At 38.2% G+C, this 22,583-nt stretch overlaps 1 protein-coding gene across 50 annotated transcripts in view; it reads right to left on the bottom strand.

Moving 5' to 3' along the window:
* Positions 1-22,583, bottom strand: part of SIPA1L1 (signal induced proliferation associated 1 like 1) — a 409,504-nt gene that overhangs the window by 141,306 nt on the left and 245,615 nt on the right. For 29 of the 50 annotated variants that reach the window (XM_065548978.1, XM_073997672.1, XM_065548980.1 and 26 more), the window contains one exon: positions 5,302-7,101. The exons of 17 other annotated variants lie outside the window; for them this stretch is intronic. In XM_065548978.1, the coding sequence (XP_065405050.1) occupies positions 5,302-6,799 (1,498 nt within the window). In that variant the 5' untranslated portion in view covers positions 6,800-7,101. Of the gene's footprint in view, positions 1-5,301; positions 7,102-7,748; positions 8,380-22,583 lie in introns of those variants that run through there. 4 more of the 50 variants (XM_005561676.4, XM_073997669.1, XM_073997678.1 and 1 more) reach the window with 1 other exon arrangement.

Here is a 22,583-nt window from a genome sequence, read left to right as displayed (position 1 = left end):
GTATAAAAATGAAACTACATTGAAAAATACTTTAATAAAAAATGAAAGGCAAGAGCATTAAAACAATTTATTATATATGCATAAAAACTTTCACCATTCAATTCATTTTGGCAGAAAATAACTGCTAAATTCAACAGCGTAGAACACAACATGGTTCAGGAGAGCAGACTTACTGACCTTGGAGTCTATCATTTATCCGAAATCTAAAACTGTCCACATCAAAAAACTAGATGTAGAATAATTATGCTTAAAGAACACTGAATTGTAAAGCGTTCCATGGTACTTTTCTCAAGCCTAAAATTTACACAGCAGAAGGATTTTTTAAAAAGCAAAAAAACCTGAATAAACAAAATAAGCACACATTTTTAGAAATATACTTAATCATATTCCCTGATGTTCTCTATGCACTAAAAAATAATCCACTAAAATTTATAACAGCTATTTAATGACGCTTATTTGACAGACTGGAACTGGAAGAACAGCTCTTGATAGCAAAATTGAGAGTATATGAGAGTGCTAAAGCTGTAACTTTAGTACAAATCAAGTTAAGTGTAGTATTCTAAAGAAACTATGTTAAAGATGGCTGACAAGAGAGTGAGAGGTAAAGATAGAAAACAGCAACTGAAATGTACTTTGTCTCCTCAATTACTGTTCAACCTGATTTATATGTGTTTTGGAATGGAGGAGGAGGAGGAAGGTGAACAGTAAGAACAATCAAATCTGGGGGCTTACAGTTATCCAAAGAATATTTAGGTGCATAAGCATTAGTTTCCCCTCTTTTAAGGAATGGGAAAATATTCTCAGATGCGCTTCAGACCAGATACTGTGTTTCTCCTGGGCAGTGTGCAGTAGAGGGAGGTCCTTCCCTATCACAGCATCTTCAGAAACTTGAGTTTGAGACTAACACTCCAGCTACCATGCAGATAAGCCTATCAACACTGTTGATCAGTGGAGGAACAAATGCCACTGCCAAGAGCCCATGGGCTCCTCTGTCTTCATTAATGCATTCCTCTGTATAGGATTCAAGGAGAACATATTTCATAGACAATTATACACTCAGTGCAAAATTGAAGAAGTCTTGTGGGGCCACAGAAACCAAGGTAAGTAATGGCTTGGAAAAGGTCTCCTCCTCCAACAAGCTATGCAGGATATAGGCAACATTATAATTATTCTATAACTTAGTATTTTCCACTTATAAATTTCCTTAGTACTCTGATCATGGTGACTAAATAAAAACACAAGGCTGGGCGCGGTGGCTCATGCTTGTAATCCCAGCACTTTGGGAGGCCAAGGCAGGCAGATCACTTAAGGCCAGGAGTTCGAGACCAGCCTGGCCAACATGGTGAAAGCCCATCTCTACTAAAAATACAAAAATTAGCTGGGCACAGTGCTGCACACCTGTAATCCCAGCTACTTGGGAGGCTGAGGCATGAGAATCGCTTGAATCCAGGAGGCAAAGATTGCAGTGAGCCGAGATCATGCCACTGCACTCCAGCCTAGGTGACAGAGCGAGACTCTGTCTCAAAAAAAACAATAAAATAAGTAAATAAATAAAAATAAATAAAAACAGAAAACATACACACACTCAAAGGAAGATAAGTAATTCAGGTTAATCTGAATGCAGCTCTACTGCCTAGTCTGTGCCTCCCTAAGGAGGATGTGGCTGTATCACTTGGACTTCTATCACCAGGACAGATTCACCTTGGGGTCCAATGGGCATTAAGTGAGGAACTCTAAATAAAGTACAAAGAAGTAATGCAATGAATGTTAGCTATATTATTACCGTCATTTAATCTTGGGTCTCAATATAGACATACACTCACTAGCAAAATGGCAAAGAGAAGTGGGCATGAGAAAGGACTGGAAAGAAAAGCATCGATGGCATGTTGCTTATTTTACTAAGTACAAACGATGGGATTCCTCTATTGATCCAGCATCTTTCCAGCAATCGACCTGGCTTATATGTTGGAGTAAAATATCCTCTGAAGTCTAAATTTGTAAAATAATGTTTATAAAAACAATATAATAAAAAGTGATTATAGCTTCATCAGCCAAATATGATTAATTTTTACATATAATATCAGCTGTATAGCATACTTTAGTAAAGTACTCCCACTCCACTCCCGACCCTGCCTGAGACTTAGCCACAGTGAAGTCAGGAATGCATTAGGCAGCCAAATGGAAACTACCTGATAAGAGGCTGAGTGACAGCCAGCTCAGCAGGGCCACACCCTGGTGCTAGAGGATAAATTACATCTGAAACTGATGTACTCCTTCAACAAGAAGACTTGCTTTAAGGTTCTGATTAGGAAAAATGAGTTAGTCTGCTAATTTCAGTGAATCAAAGTTGCCTATTATAAGACAGAGTTGTTTGTTTAGATATGTTTTATACTATATAAAAGTATAAATAACAATTTTTAAAATGTACAGTTTATACTTTACAGAGCTTAATTTCTGCTCCAAATTTTGTTATCCAGAGCCATTACTAGTGGTATATTATCATATTGTAACAAATTGCCCGTCTGACTTGAAAATTCTAAGTTGTGTGGCCCAAGAAAAGTTCTTACAGTAGGCACTCTGTGTAACTGACTTCCATTGGACAACTTCCTGGATTAACCACTGCTCATCATTCCCCTGCAAACCACGCTGATGAATACCCAGTGGCACCAGCAGTCTAGTGGGTGATCCCTCGTGCCATACATACTTTCTGCTCCCACCAGCTGGACCTCATGCTGACAAAGAGCGGGCTGTTTATACCATTTGACTTGCTATTTTAAATCTGAAATTTAATTATGAAAGCTGATGAAATATGAGTACAAAAGATAAACGTTGTTCCTACTAAAAACTAAGGCTTTACTACAGACTTAATAAAGGCAAGTCATTAAAAAGAAAGCTGTTGGATTAAATGTGGGCAGGACAGCTACGATAAAATGAGAAAAAAGTTATGAAATCTAAGATTTTGTACTCAGATTGTGTTGTTAGTCTCTATGTTTTTATTCTTATGGTTTAGCCTATTAACACAATGAAGAATTTAAAAGAGTAGAATCATTGTCAGAGAAAAGCCTTTGGCCTCACAAGAGTTTGGCAAACATATTCTTACATGTTTTAATGACAATAAAACAGCTTAAATGTATACTTTTAAAAAATTCCCTGCTTGAGTTGGTATTTTCAATTCACTAGTTCCAATTATGCTGGGTAAGAGGGTATTTTCCATGCTTCAAATTAGTAACTACTGGATTAGTGACTATTAGATTTATGAGGTTATTATGAACAAACAGGATTAATCTGGAATGTAAGCATTCACATTTTTATTGCAGACTTTTGAAAGATAAAATACTTTAAGATTCTCCATCTCTTTAACCTAGCAGAGATCAGAGAACAGTTTAAGAACATGACTGTTCAGACAGCCTGGCTCCAACATTTACTAGCTCCATGGGAGCCTATCACTTAAGCCTCAGTTTTCTCAACTGGAAAACAAGGTTAACAATAGTACCTACCCTCCTGGGCGTTAAGAAATTGAAATGAGAAAATGTGGCATAGCAAATGCCTAGTACAGTGCCTGGTACACAATAAGTACCCAAAATGTTCATTATTATAATGATGTTATTATAGTGCCTAATAGGAAAAAAGTACCCATAACTACATAAATTAGATTATAACTAGTATGTTTCAGTGTCAGTTTTGGGTGGAGGCCATTTTGCCTCCACCTATTGACAGCTCAGAAACACCTGCAGAACATTTGCGCAGGTGCAGTAAAGCAGGGGTTCTCAGTTAGGGGTTAGTTTACCTCCTAAGAGACGTTTGGCAATGCCTGAAGACATTTTAGGCTGTCACAACTAGAGGGAGGAGGAAAACCTACTGGCATTGATAGTGTGGAAACCAGGGATGCTGCTAAGCATCCTACATCCTACAATGCACAGGACAGCCCCCGTCTCCACCCCACCCCAACAAAGAATCATCTCACCCCCAAACGCCAAGTTGGCAAGAATGAGAAACCTTGGACCTTAAAGGACAGTGTAAGAGAGATGTAATTTCTAAAATATGAACTTCAGAAAATTATTCTGAGAAGATAAATGTTTAAAAATGACATCGGGATATGCAAAACAATATTGATTCCAAGACCCACACCATAGATATGTAGGAATTTAGTCACGAGACAAGATTTTTTCCGTCAATAAAGCCTTCTGGAATGGGATCTATCATGTAACATTAAGATATGTTTTACTCTAAAGCAATTGTTATAAAGCTATGAGTACTAGATTTGAAACTAAACTTCACTCAGAAGAATAAATTTAAATACCATTCAAAACCCCAAAACAGTGGAAATCAAAACACTGCGGGAGTAGTTTGCAGACTGGGAGCCTCTCGCCACAAGCCTCTTCACTTGGCTGCAGAGATGACTGATCTAGCTAATGGACACAGAGGTACGTCCTTCGTGGATGGTCATCCCGTTTCCTCATTTGCCTCTCTGGATAACTTAAACTCATTCCTTAATTAATGCTGCTCAAAAAGCTTGTAAGAGTTCACTTATACTACTTACTTTTCAGTAAATCACAATGGTCTTTCTTAAAAGTATGAGATAAAACTGTGTATAAAGTGTAATCTCAACTATATATATAATTTTTTTTTCTTTTTCTTTTTCTTTTTTTACTCTCTCACTCAAAGAAAAGATTAGAAAGGAAGTGGCCCTTCTGTCAAAGGTACTTCTCTCTTCAGTGCCTTTTCTACTCAAAGACCTAGATTTGATTCTTGGCACTGAGATCTATTGGCTCTGTGACTTCTGTCAAATAACGTAATTTGTTTTCACAATATTTCCTGTAAATGGACAGGAATATGTTATAATTCCCGCCTACTGATGACAACATTGAAGCAGCAAAGACATGGTTCCTGTACTTACTGCGAAAGTGTTAAAAAAATGAAAGAAGCATTAAAACTGTTTTTGCAACCCTTAAAAAATAGCTATATTTTAAATATTTTCAACTTGGTACATTTATCCCTAAAGGTGACACAGCAAATCTACTATATAACAAAGACTAACATTTCAACCGCTAAGTCAAAGGGGCTTTTTATTTGTAAAAGTACTATTTAATATACAAGACATTTGTATATCTGAAAGGGGAAAGTAACTCAAAAAATGCAAGAAGAAATAAATTGAGCAAATGGCTATCGAGCTATTTTACCATCAAGAAAGATAACGAAGACATGCAAATCTTATGCCACATTGCTAATAAATATCTTAATATACAATACTTCAGAAAGTACGGCAAAAGAAAATGTAAGAAATAAAGGATCTCTACTTACCCTTCTGGTAGAAAAATTTTCTATAATAGTATGCACCCAGATCTACGTGTTCCACGATGTATCTTTTCACTCTATCTAGGTGCAACACCAAGTTCTCCTTGGGCACTTCAAGTACTGCCACTCCTGCATTTGTGCAATGGGAACTAAGGGTAGACTCAAAGGAGGCACTTTCACATCCACTAAAGGAGCCAGAATTTGATTTTGAAAGGCTGATTTTCCTCTCCCCTTCTCCACCTATCTCATTCCGAAAATATGGACAGCTCATTACAAGCTCATTGCTTTTATCATCTCCCTGGTCCATGCTGAGGCTTCCTTTGGAATTCAGGTCCTCTGTGCTGCCCATTGGGGAGCTAAAACTGGCTGAATGAGACAGAGGTCCAGAGACCAAGGATGCCACGGCAGCTGCGGAAGCTCCAGTGGTGGTGTTTCTCCTCTTAATAACATTGTGCCTGTTCATAATTGCCTCATTCAAATCAAATAATATACTCTGGACATCATAGTGGGCAAAGCACTTTGGACATGTCCAGGGCCTGACAGAGTCTTCTGATCGGTTATCTTCAAGATCTGATGACTTCCCAAGTTCTTCACCTTTGGCATTGCGCAATTTACGAAAAATAGATGAGTCTCCAGTTTCAGATTTTGAACGTCGCTTGAGTGGTTTTTCCCTTTCCTTAAAAAGCCTGAGGTTCTCTCTCTGTGAGATAGGCCCGTCTATAACATCCAAAGAGAAACCAGAACCCTTGCTACCACCAGTAATGAGAAAGTCACTGAGCTTGGTTGGAGTTGGACCTCTATCAGATTTGTCATCTTTGTAGCCCTTTAACAAATCAAAAAAGCTTTCTCCAGACGTTCCCTGTTTATCAATTGAAGATGTGCTACCATATTCCCTGTGCAGTGATGGTCCAGTCTTGTATGTAGGTGAGATACATTCATCAAAGCTATCCACATCAAGTTCACTTATGGTGATATCACTGTTGCTTCGCTGCCGTATTCTGCGAAGAGCTTTTCTGGGGGAGCTGGGGTAGGCTTCAGGCATGAGAAATCTGGAGTCCATGTTCTCAGACGGTCTTGTCTTGTTTTTCAGCGTGTTCTGTATGCTTTTCAGCATGGCTGAGTCATTGGAATTGAGGCTAACAGAACTTCCCTGACTCACAGGACTGCTTTTGGAGGACAGGCTATCAAGGCAACTTGAGGTTTCTATTTCCTGGCTTGAACGGCTAGATTCTTTTATGTTTTCCTTTCTTGGGGGCCAATCTGCAATCCTTGCTCTTACCCCCATCTTTGGGACTCCAGGGGTTGAGGTTATATGGTGAGAACCTTCACTTCGGGGGGGTCCTACAGGAGCCATAACTGATGATCCTAAGCTGCCATTTTGGGACCGGAAGCGCCGCATGTAGAAATCATCAGTGTGGACTTTGGGGGTGCCGTCTGTGCCAACAACAGAGGCCCTGTCAGTGGCAAGGGGCCTTTCTGTCTGTGACCGTTTCAAGCTGGTCATGATGTAAAAGCAAGTAGACTTAAATCCCTGCAGCAAGGACCATCATATCTGTGTTTTAAATGTGCACCTCCCTTTTGGAGAATGGCTTCCAGAAAATACAACAGTTGCATGAGATCTTAATCTTTTTCATTTAAAAGATTAAATGATGCTTTCTTTGTAAAGCACTGAAAATTTGGAACTTCTAAACGTTATAATCCACAACAGTTTCTTTGCTTCACTTTAACAGAGGGCTTTCTTTCAGAAAAAACTGAATGGAACTTGTATTACTGAGACTCTGTGGTTGCCATAATCCCATGCTTTCTCTAAAACAGAAAAGGATAATTTGAATTAGCAGATAAATACATCTAAAAACAAACATGCAATTGTCAAAACCAGATACATAAAAATAAAAGACTCAATAATGGATTGGGATTCACAGTTCCAAAATCCATATTTTCAGTAAAGCATGTTTGAAAGAAAGGAAGAAAGTAAAATTCATTTGATAAAATCCATAATTTATATTCTAAAAAAAAAGACCACTAAGACTTCATCTTAATTGAACTGTTTCATAAAATGGGGGGTAGGGGGAGGGGTACATCTTGTTCTGGATATCATGGCTCCTGCCCAAAGTAGAGACTTTTGCTCCAATGACCTCTAAAAATGTAGAACATCATGAGCTACTGTGATAACCAGAAGTTTGAGATGTAACCAAGTGAATAAGATAATTAGAGCAACACAGTTTTTTGACAAAAGTAAAAACTGAAAAATGACTTTACTGAATATGCTGCAACAATCACTTTTTAACTCCTCTATTCCAAAATTAATACATGTTTTTTGTTTCCTTACAAAGGCTTAACATAGTTGGCAAAAACAAATACAGCAGAAAAAAAATAAATAAATAAAAAGGGTTTTCCCGGAGCCATTATATCCATTAGCACTCTTCTGTATTTTCCTCTACTTTATTACTTACCGAGACGAGGATATTGCAGAATGAATCCAGCATTCACCACCACCTCTTCCCAAGCTCTCCTTAGTTTCTTGTACTCTTAAAAGCTAGAAGTATCTCACTAATGAACAAAATGCCTGCATTTCCTTATGCAGTACAACCTACTCCACCCCATCAGTGCTAATTTATGAAGACGGCAGAAACAAAACACAGCTCTGGGTGGCCCTCTCCATATCCCCAACAGATTACAGAGAACTGTTAGCATCCTTCCAGGTGACGGGCATGGAAATGAACTTCCTCATGAGCACGTCAGGCAGGAGGCAGGAGACACAGATTCTGAGTACAAAATTCTGCATGGTTGCGTACATTCTGAAAAGAAAGGCAGAGGCTCCTTTTCCAAGACTCCACAAATTACACAAGAGGTGGCCTTTAAATTCTTGCCAAATACATGTTTGGAAAGATGCTGCTGAACCAGCACTGAGCTGACAGGGCGGCATTGTCTACAAATCACAGCTCTGACACCCGAGGACGACCCGCACTTGCTGCACTCTCCACTCAATGGTAACAAGCACTTACTTCCACGATAATTAAGCATCTCCCTAGTCGGCTTCCTGCCTCCAAGGCAGGCGCTTTCATTTCTCTTGCAGCACACAGCATCATTTTAGAAGACTCACTGCTATTTAAAGGCTGGAACACGTAGGGGTGTTTCAAAAAAAAAAAAAGCATGCTGCCTGCAGAATGCAGGGCCAGGCAAGCTCTGGCTGGGCTCGTGCTGGCTGGGTCTGTGGAGCCATTCAGATAAATGCCAATTGTTTTCACTAGCACTCCTCTTCACCGTCTTTTGTAAAAGGGATAATAGTTTTGCACTGCTACCTAATTAAACCTGGCTTTTGAGCTTTCTAGATACTTCTACTGTCAGATTGCTATTATTGCCTTTACATTCCAGAACTTTACATGTTCCTCTTTCAATGATAACCCTTCAAGTGACAAAACATGCTAACTGTTGCTTCCGAGGATATCAAAGGACAGCATGTATGGCCACGGCAAAGGTTTAAGAAGTGATTCTCATAAAATGGAAGGAAAATGGATCAACTGAACCAAAATGCAAACACCTGTTCATCTTCCAAAAAGCTGATTATTTCAATGAATACTCTATATGGCATAAATAATAATTCTAAGTAGATTCTTATAAAAATTAGATGCTTTCAACATTTCTCACAACCTAACAGAAATCCAAATAAATCATCTTTCATTCCCAAAACATTCATTCTCTAAAAGGACAACACACCAATCCCACCACGATAAAAACTCTTGCCACATTTCATTTGCCTTAGAAAATACTTTACTGCAGAACTGTCTTTCTTAGTAGATGTGAAGTAATTTCCATTATAGGAGGAAACTAAAAGCTGGCAGTAAAATACAAGAAATAAAACTGACTTGGAAATGCTCAGTCTCCACCATCAGTATTTCTCTTCCAAACCATCTCATATACTTCCAATATTTTTAATGAGTTTATAAAATCTTATTTTTAAATATAAAAATTTCTTACCAATTCAAAAGAAATTTCAAGACTCCCATTACATTATATAACAACGACTCAATGTTTTCTCTTCATTTCAAAATATAGACGAGCACATGGGAGAGAAAGAAGCCACATTTTAATAGCCTGTAAAAACTGATGAGGTTCGAGATGGGCAATTATGTTAAATAACAGATTTTTTTTCAGTCATAAGGACCTTCCTTTCTTTGTATTTTTTCCTCCCTCTCATTTTCCATCTCCCTCCCTCTCTCCCTTTTTTCATTCTTATTTATGGCATCAAACCCCTTTGGGGTACAATATAAACTTTGGGCACTGACTAGTATATATGGAAATATACATGCTTTGCACTTATTAAACTGCCAGTCAAAAATAATGCTGTCCATCGATGTGTATCATATGATGACAGCTCAATAATACCTTAACACCTATTCCTCAGGGTAGGCGGAAACAGCAAACCTATGTTGACAATGATTAGCAACTCTCTTAAATATCAGCAAACCTAAGTACCAATACGGTAAAAAGCAATAGAATTAAACAGAAGAGCAATACGAATTCACAGCATGTCACCTCCATCTGTTCAAAGAGCAGGCTATATAAAATTTTTTCTTATTACATGTTTAATTTTACAGCTCTAGATACTATTTAAGTCTATGGTAGATCCATGTAGCTAGAACACTAATTCTATCTAGAGGGCCCATAGTTTAGTTTAATGAGTTCAATTCAACTAGTTTCATCACTCAACATCTCTCACAACCTAACCCACCATTCTTCCAGAAGAAATGCTTCCTCCTGTCTTCTAAATCACTCCCTATGTTTCTGTAGTGTCTTCTGAGCATGGACCATACATCCAACAGTCCCTCCTTCAAGGAAAGCTCCAGGTGTAGCGGGGAGACACAGAGAAGCAAGAAGATGACGGGGGATGGATGGGTCATGCCTCCTTCCTATACACTTTCCATTTTGATTGTAAGCTCTTTAATAACAGGAACTATCTCCTGGTGGGACTAGTTGTACCACAGTAGGTCAGTCATTTAGACATCAAGTCCCTGAGAATGCTGAAAGTGGAACCTCTCATGGGACCTCTTGATTGCTAAAAAGCCCTTGTCAGTCTGGCTCTGTGAAGTATCTGCACTCCCGAACCCATCCTCCACCCTGAACCTCTCTTTTCTGGACCTCTGCGATTACCATGTGCTTCTTCATTTTCTCTCGCCTCTTTTTGCCCACTACTCAGTCTTCAGTTGGGGTCCACTGAAAAGCTAGTGATTGCAGGGTGGTGTCTATGGTTTACTTCTCTTACCATTTTTCATATTTCTGGAAGGGGGATAAAGGGCATTTTTATCAGGATGCATGTGAGCACTAAGTGTATTAGGATGAGACAGAAGCATGGGTCCACTGGAGTAATAATATCACTGTGGAAAGCAGAGTGTTGATTCGGTTGGATCACATTTGTCTGTGCAGCTGAACAAAGGCAGAATAATTAAGTTACCTGCTGGAAATCTGCATGGCAACCAGTGCTCTCTCTGGTGATACTGTAGGTGCCTGCAGCTTTAAATATCATCTCTATGCTGTTACCTCCAAATCTCTGGTCGTGATCTCCAGTAAACTCCAGATTATTAAAAATAGAGGTAGATGCCCATTTGATATCTTCTTTATTTACCTATTTTACAATGAATTAATCAACAAGCACAATGATGAAAAAAAATTTTTTTTCAAGAAATGATTAAGTGGTAAGGAAGGGAGCACAGTAATTCAAGGAATAGAATGAAAGAAACAACATCGTGCCAAGGGCATAAAGAGCAGTTTAAAGGTTACACAAGAAGATGTGGGAAGGGGGTGGGGTTGGCGGAACACTACAGTTCTTGTCGTCAAAGAATTACAGTGCAATATGGTAGCGGCACCAGAAAGATGTAGCGTTCCTCATCAAGTACTTCCACATTCCAAAATGAGATCTTCTCAGATTCTTTAATTGGTATAGCCTAAAATACAACACCAGTTCTCAATGTTTCAGGGCAATAGAAGGAACTGTGCTGATGAATAACTATTCAAATGCCCCAATAATCCAGAGATATACCCTACAGAAGTATTTATGAAAATGTCCAGGCCCAGCACAGTGGTTTGTGCCTGTAATCCCAGCATTTTAGAAGGCCAAGGCAGGCGGATGGCTTGAGCCCAGGAATTTGAGACCAGCCTAGGTAACATGGTAATACCCAGGCTCTTAAAAAAAAAAAAAAAAAATAGAAATAGTTTTTGAAGTTGTGCACACAGACTTAGAATGCCTATAAATATTCTTACTTCAGAATGTAATAGAACACTATTTAAAAACAGAAATATAACTTCACCGTACTTGAATATTAGATGAGCTAAGATAATCAAATAAAGCAAACTATTTCTTTACATCCCTTCTTGGCTTTCCTGAATTCCACTCACATTACATAAAAGTCGCATCTCAGACAGAAGGGATGGCTCACTCTTTCAAGTTAGCCTGAAACACATCTTAGTGCAAGCCATGGATAATTTAAGATTTATGAATTAGCACGCAACTTTTTAGAATGGAATTTCTACCTCCTTTCATTTCCGTATTCTCCCTTCAACAAAAAGCAGGAAGAGTTGAGAAAAACAGTTGATAAATCTAGTTCCTCCTCTCCTACTGTTTCACTCTCTGAAGGAGACAACACTAACAGAAACAAAGTAGAGTCAAAAAAACGTGGTAAAATTAACAAAGTGAATACAAAAGTTATAGATACAAAACATGTAACATGATAAAGCCATATTTAAATATAGAGATAAGAAAACAGCTTAAAATGTGCCTGTTTGGATAGAGGAAGGATCAAAAGGGAAAACCACATTTTCTTCCCACTCACCCTCCTAATTAAAAAAGTTCAGAAGGTTACGCTTTAAAGGTTTTGTTAAGCTTGAATATAGTTTGTATAGCTGAAGATGAAGGAAAGAACACAAAAGTTTGGCAGAAAGTTTGAGGGCAGAAGAAGAATGACAGAATAAAGAATGCTGGAACAAGTTACATGGTGGAATAATAATAATTATTATTATTATATTATATGTTAATTATAATACATATTAAATTTTATTTAATATATTAATTATATATTATTATATTAATACACAATTTTTATATAATTAATATATAATATATAATATAATAAATATATATTAATTATAATATATTAAATTATATATTACATATATATTATAATAATAAATATAATAATTATTATTATTTGAGACAGGGTCTTGCTCTGTCACCCAGGCTGGTGTTCAGTTGTATGATAATGGCTCACTGCAGCCTTGAACTCCCAGGCTCAAGTGATCCTCCCACCTTGGCCTCTTGAGTAGCTAGGACTACAAACGTGCCTCACCATGCTTGGTTAATTTTTTTTTTTTTTTTGAGACGGAGTCTCGCTCTGTCACCCAGGCTGGAGTGCAGTGGTGCGATTTCAGCTCACTGCAAGCTCTGCCTCCCGGGTTCACGCCATTCTCCTGCCTCAGCCTCCCAAGTAGCTGGGACTACAGGCGCCCATCACCACACCCAACTAATTTTTTTGTATTTTTAGTAGAGACGGGATTTCACCGTGGTCTCAATCTCCTGACCTTGTGATCCGCCCGCCTCCACCTCCCAAAGTGCTGGAATTACAGGCGTGAGCCACCGCGCCCGGTCAGCTTGGTTAATTTTTAAATTTTTTTGTAGAAATAGGGTATTGCTATGTTGCCCAGGTTGATCTTTAACTCCTGGGTTCAAGGGATCCTACCAAAGTGCTGAGATTACAGGAGTAAGCCAGTGCACCCAACCTATGGTGGAATAATTGGTAAGTAGTAAATTGCTTCAACAGCTGGCAAAATGAAGTACAGAAGTACATGTCAATGTTTATCTCTTATATTTAAATATGACTAATCTCATGCAATAAGCACATAATAAAATACCAAAGACCTAAGTTGGAAGAGCTTAAAGTAGGAAGGGCAAAAGGAGTAAAAGGCAGTAAGTAGAAAGGTAAAAGTGAAACAGAATTATTAGAGGAAAATAGTGTTTGAGGTGTGATAAGTTATAATAATACTTTAAAGGAAAACAAACCAAAAGTTCACTAACTCATTGTGGGCATTGAGAGTTTCCATGCCTGCCATCAGGATATCAAGAGACCAGATGAGACCAAAGAAGTAAATGAGTGTTTTTATCATAATTGTATGATAAAATACAACTACTATACATTTAAAATACATTAAAAAAACTAATTCACCCAATGCTGTAAACTGAACAACTGATTATCAAATCAAATCTGGTATTAAATAACTTATTACCAAATATATCTGGGGAAAGATGAATGTGAGAAATAGATGCCCTGGGACAATCAGTAAATAACCAGCACACGAAGTGCTTGCCCATTTTCCCAAACTATGCTCAAATTCAAGTAACCCACGAAAAAGCATTCTGTAATTAAACAAGGCAGTAATACACTGTATATCACCTTGCTTAGGACATCTTGATATATGTTGGTCTATTAAAGCCTCCAAGAAACCTGCAGTCACAGTGGCTCCCGCCTATAATCCCAATACTTTGGGAGGCTGAGGTGGGAGGGTTTCTTAAGCCCAGGAGTTTGAGACCAGCCTGGGTAACATAGTGAGTTCCCATTATTTTTATTAAAGAACAGAAAACACCACCACCACCACCACCAATTTTGTTAAACTAAGAAATTTCTTAACTGATTTGACCATGGACTCACTTAAAAAAAAAAAAAAAAATCAAACATTTTATACCATGCATCCTATTGAACATAACTGGAGACAAGCAGGCCCATATTTCACAATACAGGATAAAAAAGAAACTGAACATACATTACAAATTTTGATATGTTTCAGATAGATAGGCAGGCAGACAGATTAAAAGGGCAAAGTAAGTTCACGAAATAATTGACAATGTTTGTCTTTTGATTATGAGTATTTTTTTTGTATTTGTCTATATTTTTTATTTTCTGAAATGAACATGTGTCACCTTCATAATCAGAAACAAAACTTATGAGAAAACAACCCATCTTTCTGTTGCTAAAAATATAAAATACAATCTGGGAATGCGGTATGATGACCACATGTTTAAATACTAATTCTAAGATACTATACTTTGTTAAACCTCCAACCATTCAAATCACCAAAAAAGTAACAATCCAACAGATGTCAGGTCTGTCCTGTAAGATGTTCTTGTGCTAAATCCCCTAATTAAAATGAAATCAAAGGCGGCTGTATAGAGAGTACTAAAGATTATAAGATTAGCAGTATTTATAGGATTTGAATAATTATTTCACATAGATGATCAACACAATTGCTTATATTTCCTCATTTACAGATGCTTTCCTTATATTTAATATTGACATAAAAGTTCCCTTGTGCCCAGCAGCCTTCACCTTGTCCCCTCCCAAGACTGCAGTGACCTAGGAACATCAGATGAAGGTACCTAAACAGAGCACAGGTTGCCATCATTAGTTCCCCTTTCCTGGGAAACATCTACTTTCATATGTATATTCTGTCCTTTTCAGTCCTTCTTCTGCAGGATTGAGGCTAAATTTGAAGAATGTCTCTATGTGGACTCACACCAACACCCTGGAGAGCTTCACTCAAGTGCTACATGGTATCAATGGCTCAAGGAATCCCATACTGGGGAAGAAGAATCTGGTAGTACTGATTTTCTTCTTTGAGGGCAGAAGGGAAAGCTATGAAGTCAGATTTACGTTAGATAAGCCATGAAAATTGTCTTTGATCCACATACAATGAACTCTGTAAAAAATGCAGCAGAGAATCTGCATCTCTAAGACAGATTTTCAGGCTGCTAACATTGGCGATTTGAGACAGTCACTGTCAGTGACACAGGGGGACCATCTCTACCCTCAAGTCTCTATTATCTAACTGGAAAAAGAAGACAAGTGTGTAGGCAACGGGAGGGGGCTCAGTAGGAAGGAGCACCACAAATGGCTTTAATAAGGATATAGCAGTTTTCTTATTTGAATATTTATGTTCCAAAAAGAATTTAAGAAACTGCACTTGAAAAAACACGTTTAAATTTAGCTCAGGAAAAAAGCAGAAAGGAGCATAAGAACAATAGATGAACATAATATCCAAACTATTAATAATCATGATTGATATCAACAGTAAGTGCATTTCCCTTAGCAGATTTTGAAATGCCACCCAAGAACCTAGAACGTAAAAGAAAAAAATTAAAATCACTCCACATTGCCTTAGCATGTCCTTAAATACAGACTGCAGACGATTCCTGTGTCTGTCTGACTGTACCATTCTCTCTGAGCATAACCTCTCTCCCTCAAGGGATCTAAGACAGCAGGACTCACCCATTTCATTTTCTCACACATGCTCATTCCTTTCCTTCAGTCCTCCCCAGCACCCCAGGAGTACAGTTGACCCTTGAACAACACAGGTTTGAACAGGGAAGGCCACTTATCTGTAGATTTTTTTTCAGTAAATACACTAAAAAATATTTTGGAGAATTGTGACAAATTGAAAAAACTACATAGCCTAGAAATATACAGAAAAAATCAATAAAAAGTCAGGAATGTCATGAATGCATAAAATACATGTAGATAATAGTCTATTTTATCGTTTACTATCATTGAAGATACATAAATCTACTTAAGGAGCTAAAATGTATCACAACTTATGCACAGAAAGATCATAAATGGTGCAGTCTGCAGCTGAGAGAAATGTACACAAATGTAAAGATGTAATATTCCATCATAACTGCATACAATTAATTGTAATACATATTGTACTCCTAAAATAATTTCATAGCCATATCCTGCTGCTATTGTGGTGAGCTCAAGTACTACAATTCTCCGATTAAAAACTAATCCTCTCCAGATGAGCAGTTCCTCTCTCTGATAAACTCCATGTCAGAGTAAAAAGTGACCTCTCGTGGTTCTGGTGTATTTTTCACGCTTAGTAAAATACGTTAACTCCAAATAACACCATGGGACCCATATGAGGTGCCACTAGTGATGCTAAAAGTGCTCCCAAGAAGCAAAGTCAGGATTTTATAAGAAAGAGTTCGATAGTTTGATCTGTACCATGGACTGAAGTCTGCAGCTGCACTTTCCTGCCACGTCAGACAGACGAAGTAAATTTACGGTACTGACAAATACAGTAAAGTACTGCAAATATATCTTTCTGATGATTTTCTTAATAACATTTTCTCTTCATTAGCTTACTTACTGTAAGAACACACTATATAATACATATAACATACAAACTATGTGTTCATTCACTGTTCATATTATCAGTAAGGCTCCTGGTCAACAGTAGGCTCTTAGTCAAGTCCTGGGGGAATCAAAAGTTATACTCAAATATTCAATTGCATGTGGGGTGGGAGTTTTGGTGCCACAACCTCTGCATTATTCAAAGGTTAACTGTATCTCCATTTTACGAATGAAGAAAGAGCATAGAGAGGTAAAGGAATGGTCAGGCCAGGTTCAGTGGCTCACAACTGTAATCCCAGCACTTTGGGAGGCCGAGGAGGGAGGATCGTTTCAGCTCAGGAGTTTGAGACTAGCGTGGACAACAAAGCAAGACCTTGTCTCTACTAACAAATAAAAAATAAAAAAAAAAGTCCGGGAGCGGTGGCTCACGCCTGTAATTCCAGCACTTTGGGAGGCCAAGGTGGGCAGATCATGAGGTCAGGAGTTCAACACCAGCCTGGCCCACATGGTGAAACCCCTGTCTCTACTAAAAATACAAAAATTAGCCAGGCATGGTAGCGTGTGCCTGTAATCCGAGCTACTTGGGAGGCTGAGGCAGGAGAACTGCTTGAATCCGGGAGGCGGAGGCTGCAGTGAGGCAAGATCACACCACTGCACTCCAGCCTGGGTGCCAGAGCAAGACTCTGTCTTGGAGAAATAAAAAATAAAAAAAATTAGCCAGGCATGGTGGTGTGGTCCCAGCTATTCAGGAGAGCTGCTTGAGCTCAGAGGGTTTGAGGCTGGAATTAGCTGCCATTGGACCACTGCACTCCAGCCTGGGTGACAGAGCAAGACCGTTTCAAAAAAAAAAATAAAAGTGCTCACTATATAGTGCACTCTCTCTCAATACTGGGCTAGTGGTTACAAAATTTATGGCAGAAAAACTGCTTTGAAAATATATTATAAAAGAAAAAAAGGCTCCCTTATAGCCTGTGTTCCACCTCTACAGTCCAATCCAGGCATGAATTTCTACATCCTGTGGAAATGGATACAGTGAGAGAAAAAATATTAATTAATAATTAACTTTAACTTTTTAAAAATGCTATGGTAGTCATGTCACTTTGAGAACCTTCAGTGGCTCCTCAACTGCCAAGCCATTTTTTTTTTTTTTTTTTTTTTTTTTGAGACAGAGTCTCGCTCTGTTACCTAAGCTGGAGTGCAATGCTGCGATCTCGGCCCACTGCAACCTCTGCCTCCTGGGTTCAAGCGATTCTTCTGCCTCAGCCACCCGAATAGCTGGGACTACAGGCACCTGCCACCACACCTGGCTAATTTTTATATTTTTAGTAGAGACGGGGTTTCCCCATGTTGGCCAGGCTGGTCTCGATCTCATGACCTCATGATCCACCTGCCTCAGCCTCCCAAAGTCTGGGATTACAGTCATGAACCACTGCACCTGGCCCATGTCATTATTTTCTGATTTAGGCCTGGAATTCAAGAGTAACTGGCACCTACTCACAAACTGCTTCCTTCTCATATTAACAGAAGGAAACAGGCTTGCCCTAGACAAACCACCGTGCCCTCTTTATAAAGCTCTACCAAGTGACTGAGCCCACATTAATAATTCAATATTGAAAATTTAAAACTGTAAATTATAAAGAATACCTTGTCTGAGCCCATCATTTTCCACCTGTGGTAGCCAGAAACTGTAAGTCCACCTAGGGTTAAATAGCAAGGGACAAGTCCACGTTTACATCCAGAGTTCCTCATTCCCCAAGTCCTACCCTGCCTGTTGTACCATGCTGACCTTTCAGAGCACGCTTGTTCAATAATCTGTTTCCATCCGTTGTAACCAGTTATGTATGCATCAGGCACTGCTCATTATCTCACCAACTCCCTAAAGCAATCTTTAAAGACTTATTATCTATTGCAGTTTGTACGTGAAGACCCAGCAGCTCAGAAGAGACTGGGTCACTGCTCAAGAGTCTGATCCCTAAGCCATGTTCCTTGTACCAGGACACCCTCCTTTCTAAAAATGCTTCCCTTTCTGCTACTTACTGAAATTTCAGGATTCAGTCTACCTGTGGTTCGGCCTTCTATCCCTAGTGAGACTTTCAGGCTCTTCTTGAGGAAAAGATCTGTCCAATCCTTATCCTGAAAGCACCTAAGCTTAGTACCCTTGAAATGTAATCACTACAAATAAGAGTTACATGCTTTCAGCTAAAATAGAATAGAAATTAACTGATAAATTATCAGAACTTCTATTGTAATCTAAAATGTAAGCATGGCTATTTCACACATTATCTGTGTTGAAGGAGAAATGCCAAAAATAAGTCCACATTAGCAAAATTTAATACAGGTTTCAGCTTCATCTTTCTCTCTTAAAAAGCCTTCACAGCAGTAATGAATGAAAAATAGTGGATTTGACCTTCTCCCCCCAATCCACGTATCAAAACAGCATGAAAAACAGGCATAAAAAGAAGCAAATCTTTTAAAAGATTAACAAGTAGCACAGAACTGGATAAGACACTGTCACAATGGAATAACTAAAAGATAAACTAATCCACAATAGAATCAACTATTTAAAATCCTAGCAAATAAACACATTCTCACAGGACAATGTAAGGCAGTGTGGTTAATACAGCATTAAAGGGAGAGACAACTGAAACCAGAAATTTAAAACAATTACCATCAAATTAATGATGGTCAAAATAATTTTTATCTTTCACCCTCAAATAATTTTTCTCCCCAGAGAAGTCTCTCCTTTGCCCTTTTTCAAAGTCATTTTTGATCTGGGTTATAAGCTTACTGAAAATTGTAAAAACTGAAATAGTACAGAAAAAGTGAAAAGTATACATCTTCTTCAACATGTCCCAATCCCAAGCCCAATGGTAGTCACTCCTCACAGTACACATATTCTTCCAGGCACTGTGTGTGGGCTAGGGGAACAGACAGTAAGACACTGAATGATAAGGGCAGAGCAGAGAAATGATCCAGCACAAGGGCCAGTCACTTCCGCAGCAACTTAAGTAGTTACAGAGCCAGAAAAAGAAAGGCAAAGGAAGGGGTGGATGATGAAGAGCCAAAGAATCTGCTTATACTCAGAAGCAGCAAAGGACCTCCTCCCATTCAAGCTGACGTAAAAATGGTAGATGAAATGCTTCATATTGGAAACATTTTGAATCCTTTATTTATATCATGGTTCCCAAAATAGAAGCTCTATACAAATAATTCTGGCAAGTTGTCAACAGAAATGAAAGCAGGAGCAAACAAAGTATCTTTCTTTAATGCATACCACATCCTTCCAGGTTTTTTTTTTTAAAAAACTATGCACATATGCAAATATACATACATATTATGCCTAACTTTCAAATAAAATTATTTTTAATCGAGTCCCCTAAACTTAAAAATCTCTATTTCTAAGTGAGATTTTCCTCATAAATGTATTAACTTGGTCATTCAAACTCTTAACAAACTAGAAAAAAAGTTAATCAAAATGCAAACCAATGAAGTGTTCAAAGATAAAACCTTGTGGAAGTATTTTTTTTTTTTTTTGCCAACCTTCTCATTTTTGTGACAAAGTAAAATAAATCCTCTAACTAGAATAGTAAGTTTGAACTTAAAATGTAGTCTTGTGTGTCTGCAATAATGCTCACTTTAAAAACTGATCACTTTGCCTATTCAAGACTGTTTATAAGGTGCATATGAGCACAAGACTCTTACCCTCTTTTGCTTAAATCCTCACAATAACCTGTTTTTGTAATGTCAGAATTTACTAAGTGCAAGATAAATCTCCCTAGCTAACAGCCCAGTCTCTCCACACTCCTCCCACCATGCTCCCTGAACCCTGAGTTCCCGTCAAAGGGAAAGGAAACCAGTTACAATTTCTTGAATGCACCAGGTTCTCATGAGACTTCAGGTGAAGCCAAGTGGTAACTTCTGCTGGAACACAACTCCACACAATTCTCTTCCTTCCTCCTCCTGTTTTATTCTTCTCCACCCTTTACACCTCTTTAACTCTTACTCCTCCTTCAAGATTGCACTGGGGTATGTTCTCTTTCAAGAAGTTGTCCACCCCTTCCACTCCCACCCCTACCCTACCTTATTCTTTTTACAGCATCCCTTGGGATTACTACAGGAAATTTATGGTGGTTAAAAATCAAGATTTTTGTTGTAGAAATCAAAATTTCTACTTTAAATAAATCATGATTTCACTATGTGTTATTACCTTCTAACACCATATCTGCTGCCAAGAAAAAGTGAGGAACTGTCTTTTTGAAACTTTCTGGCATCACTGCAGTTAAATCAAGTTTTAAAGAAAGAATACGTTGAACTAAGAAAAATTCTTTAACAGAACACAAGCACAAGAAAAGGCCCATCTACTGTTCTGAGTATAATAAGCATCAAAGGCATACAAATCAAAACAACATTATACCCATTAGGAAAAAGTACTGAAATGCCAGTAACCACTGTTAACAGTGGCAAAGTTAAAATAGACATGTCGCTAGAGATAATGGACATTGTTTCCTTTTAGGGGGAGAAAAAAAACCATTGGTGGGTAAGCCAGAAAATATTCATGCTGTTGAGCTCTGCAATCTCTATTTTGACATTTGGAAATGCATAGTTTTCGAAAGCAGGAGGAATTTTCCTCTGCCCAGTTCTCAGGCATCTTTCCTCCTTCAGCAAGTCCCAGGAGCTCTGCCGGGTTTTGCCCTTCCTTGTGCAGCTGTAGACATCCACTCTTTCTCTTGAGGCCCCAAACTTTCTCCACATCCTTGATTCCCAAAAGACAATCAAATAGGACACACCACGAATTTCAAATGCTCAGTGTTCTGATGCACCACCCACTGAAATGTAAGTGCTTCAGGCAAGGAACTGCATCTTATTTGATTTTAGGATACTTAGTCCTTAGTAGAGGCTTAATCATAAATGTCAACCACATTTGAATAGAAAAACAGGTGGTACAACAAACACTGAGAAGTGATTTTACAATCTATAAGAATTATCCAAAGATACTTACTGCAATGCTATTTTATTTTTAATTCATTTATGTTTTTATCAAAGTAATACACATAGTAGTTAAAGGCAAATAGTACTACCGGCATATAAAGTGGGGAAAACCTATACTGCTTGACTCCATCTTCTTCAGTCCCAGGAACAGCCACTTTCAATACATAGCACTGTTTCCTTCACTATTTCCTTATTCCTAAACAACAGGCTCATATTGCTACTTTTAAATTTGTCAATCTTATATAGTAACTGTTGAAGTCCTGTTGTGGAAGATGAGAAATTAGCACGCTTCCATTAAGTGTCTCTCTCATTTCCTTGCCCCATTCTATGTACCTATTTACGTATTTATGTTCACATGTGTGTATATTAGTTATATCACATAGCTATATATGTATCAGGATATATGTTACTATGGCTATATTTGCTCAGTTACTTTACTTTTCCTGAACTTAGTAACTGTTTCATTTATTTTCATTTGCTTAATTTCTATATACCTATGCTTAATTTTTCCTACAAACAACATAAGAAGCAAAAAAATCTTGTTATTGTTTCCACACAGTCAAAAACAACAGGTTCTTATCAATTCCATTTCTCTTCCCTGAAGAACTCTCTCCTAGAGCTCTTCTCATGTCCCAATGTAGCTGCTGATCTCCAGGTCTCCGAAGAGTCATTCCTGGGAATATCCCACCAATCACCACCCTGACCGTTCCTTCCTTTCTCTCCTGGATGGATCCCATGTCTCCCAGATTTCATTTCTTCTTCTCTTAGTTCACTCCCTCACTGGATGGACCACTACCTTCTTCATTTAGTAATTGCCTAAGAAGGGGTGTATGGGTAGTAAAAGCTTTGAGTCTTGGCATGCCTAGCTTTAAACTGACTGATGGTTGACTGGGCATAAAACGACAGATAGTAAAACATTTACTATTAGAATTTTCAAGGTTACTATGGTCTGAATATTTGTACCCTCCAAAACTCATGTTGAAACTTAATCCCCAGTGTGGCAGCATTGAGAGGAGGGGCCTTTAAGAGGTAAGTGAATTATGAGAGCTGTCCTTGTGAATGGCTTAATTCAGTCATAGATTAATGGGTTAATGGATTAATGGGCTATCATGGGAGTAGAACTGGTAG

Source organism: Macaca fascicularis, chromosome 7, assembly GCF_037993035.2.
Source record: "Macaca fascicularis isolate 582-1 chromosome 7, T2T-MFA8v1.1".
In the NCBI taxonomy this organism is placed as follows: Eukaryota; Metazoa; Chordata; class Mammalia; order Primates; family Cercopithecidae; genus Macaca; species Macaca fascicularis.
Note: the sequence above shows the minus strand (reverse complement) of the source record. Positions and strands in the feature narration are given on the sequence as shown.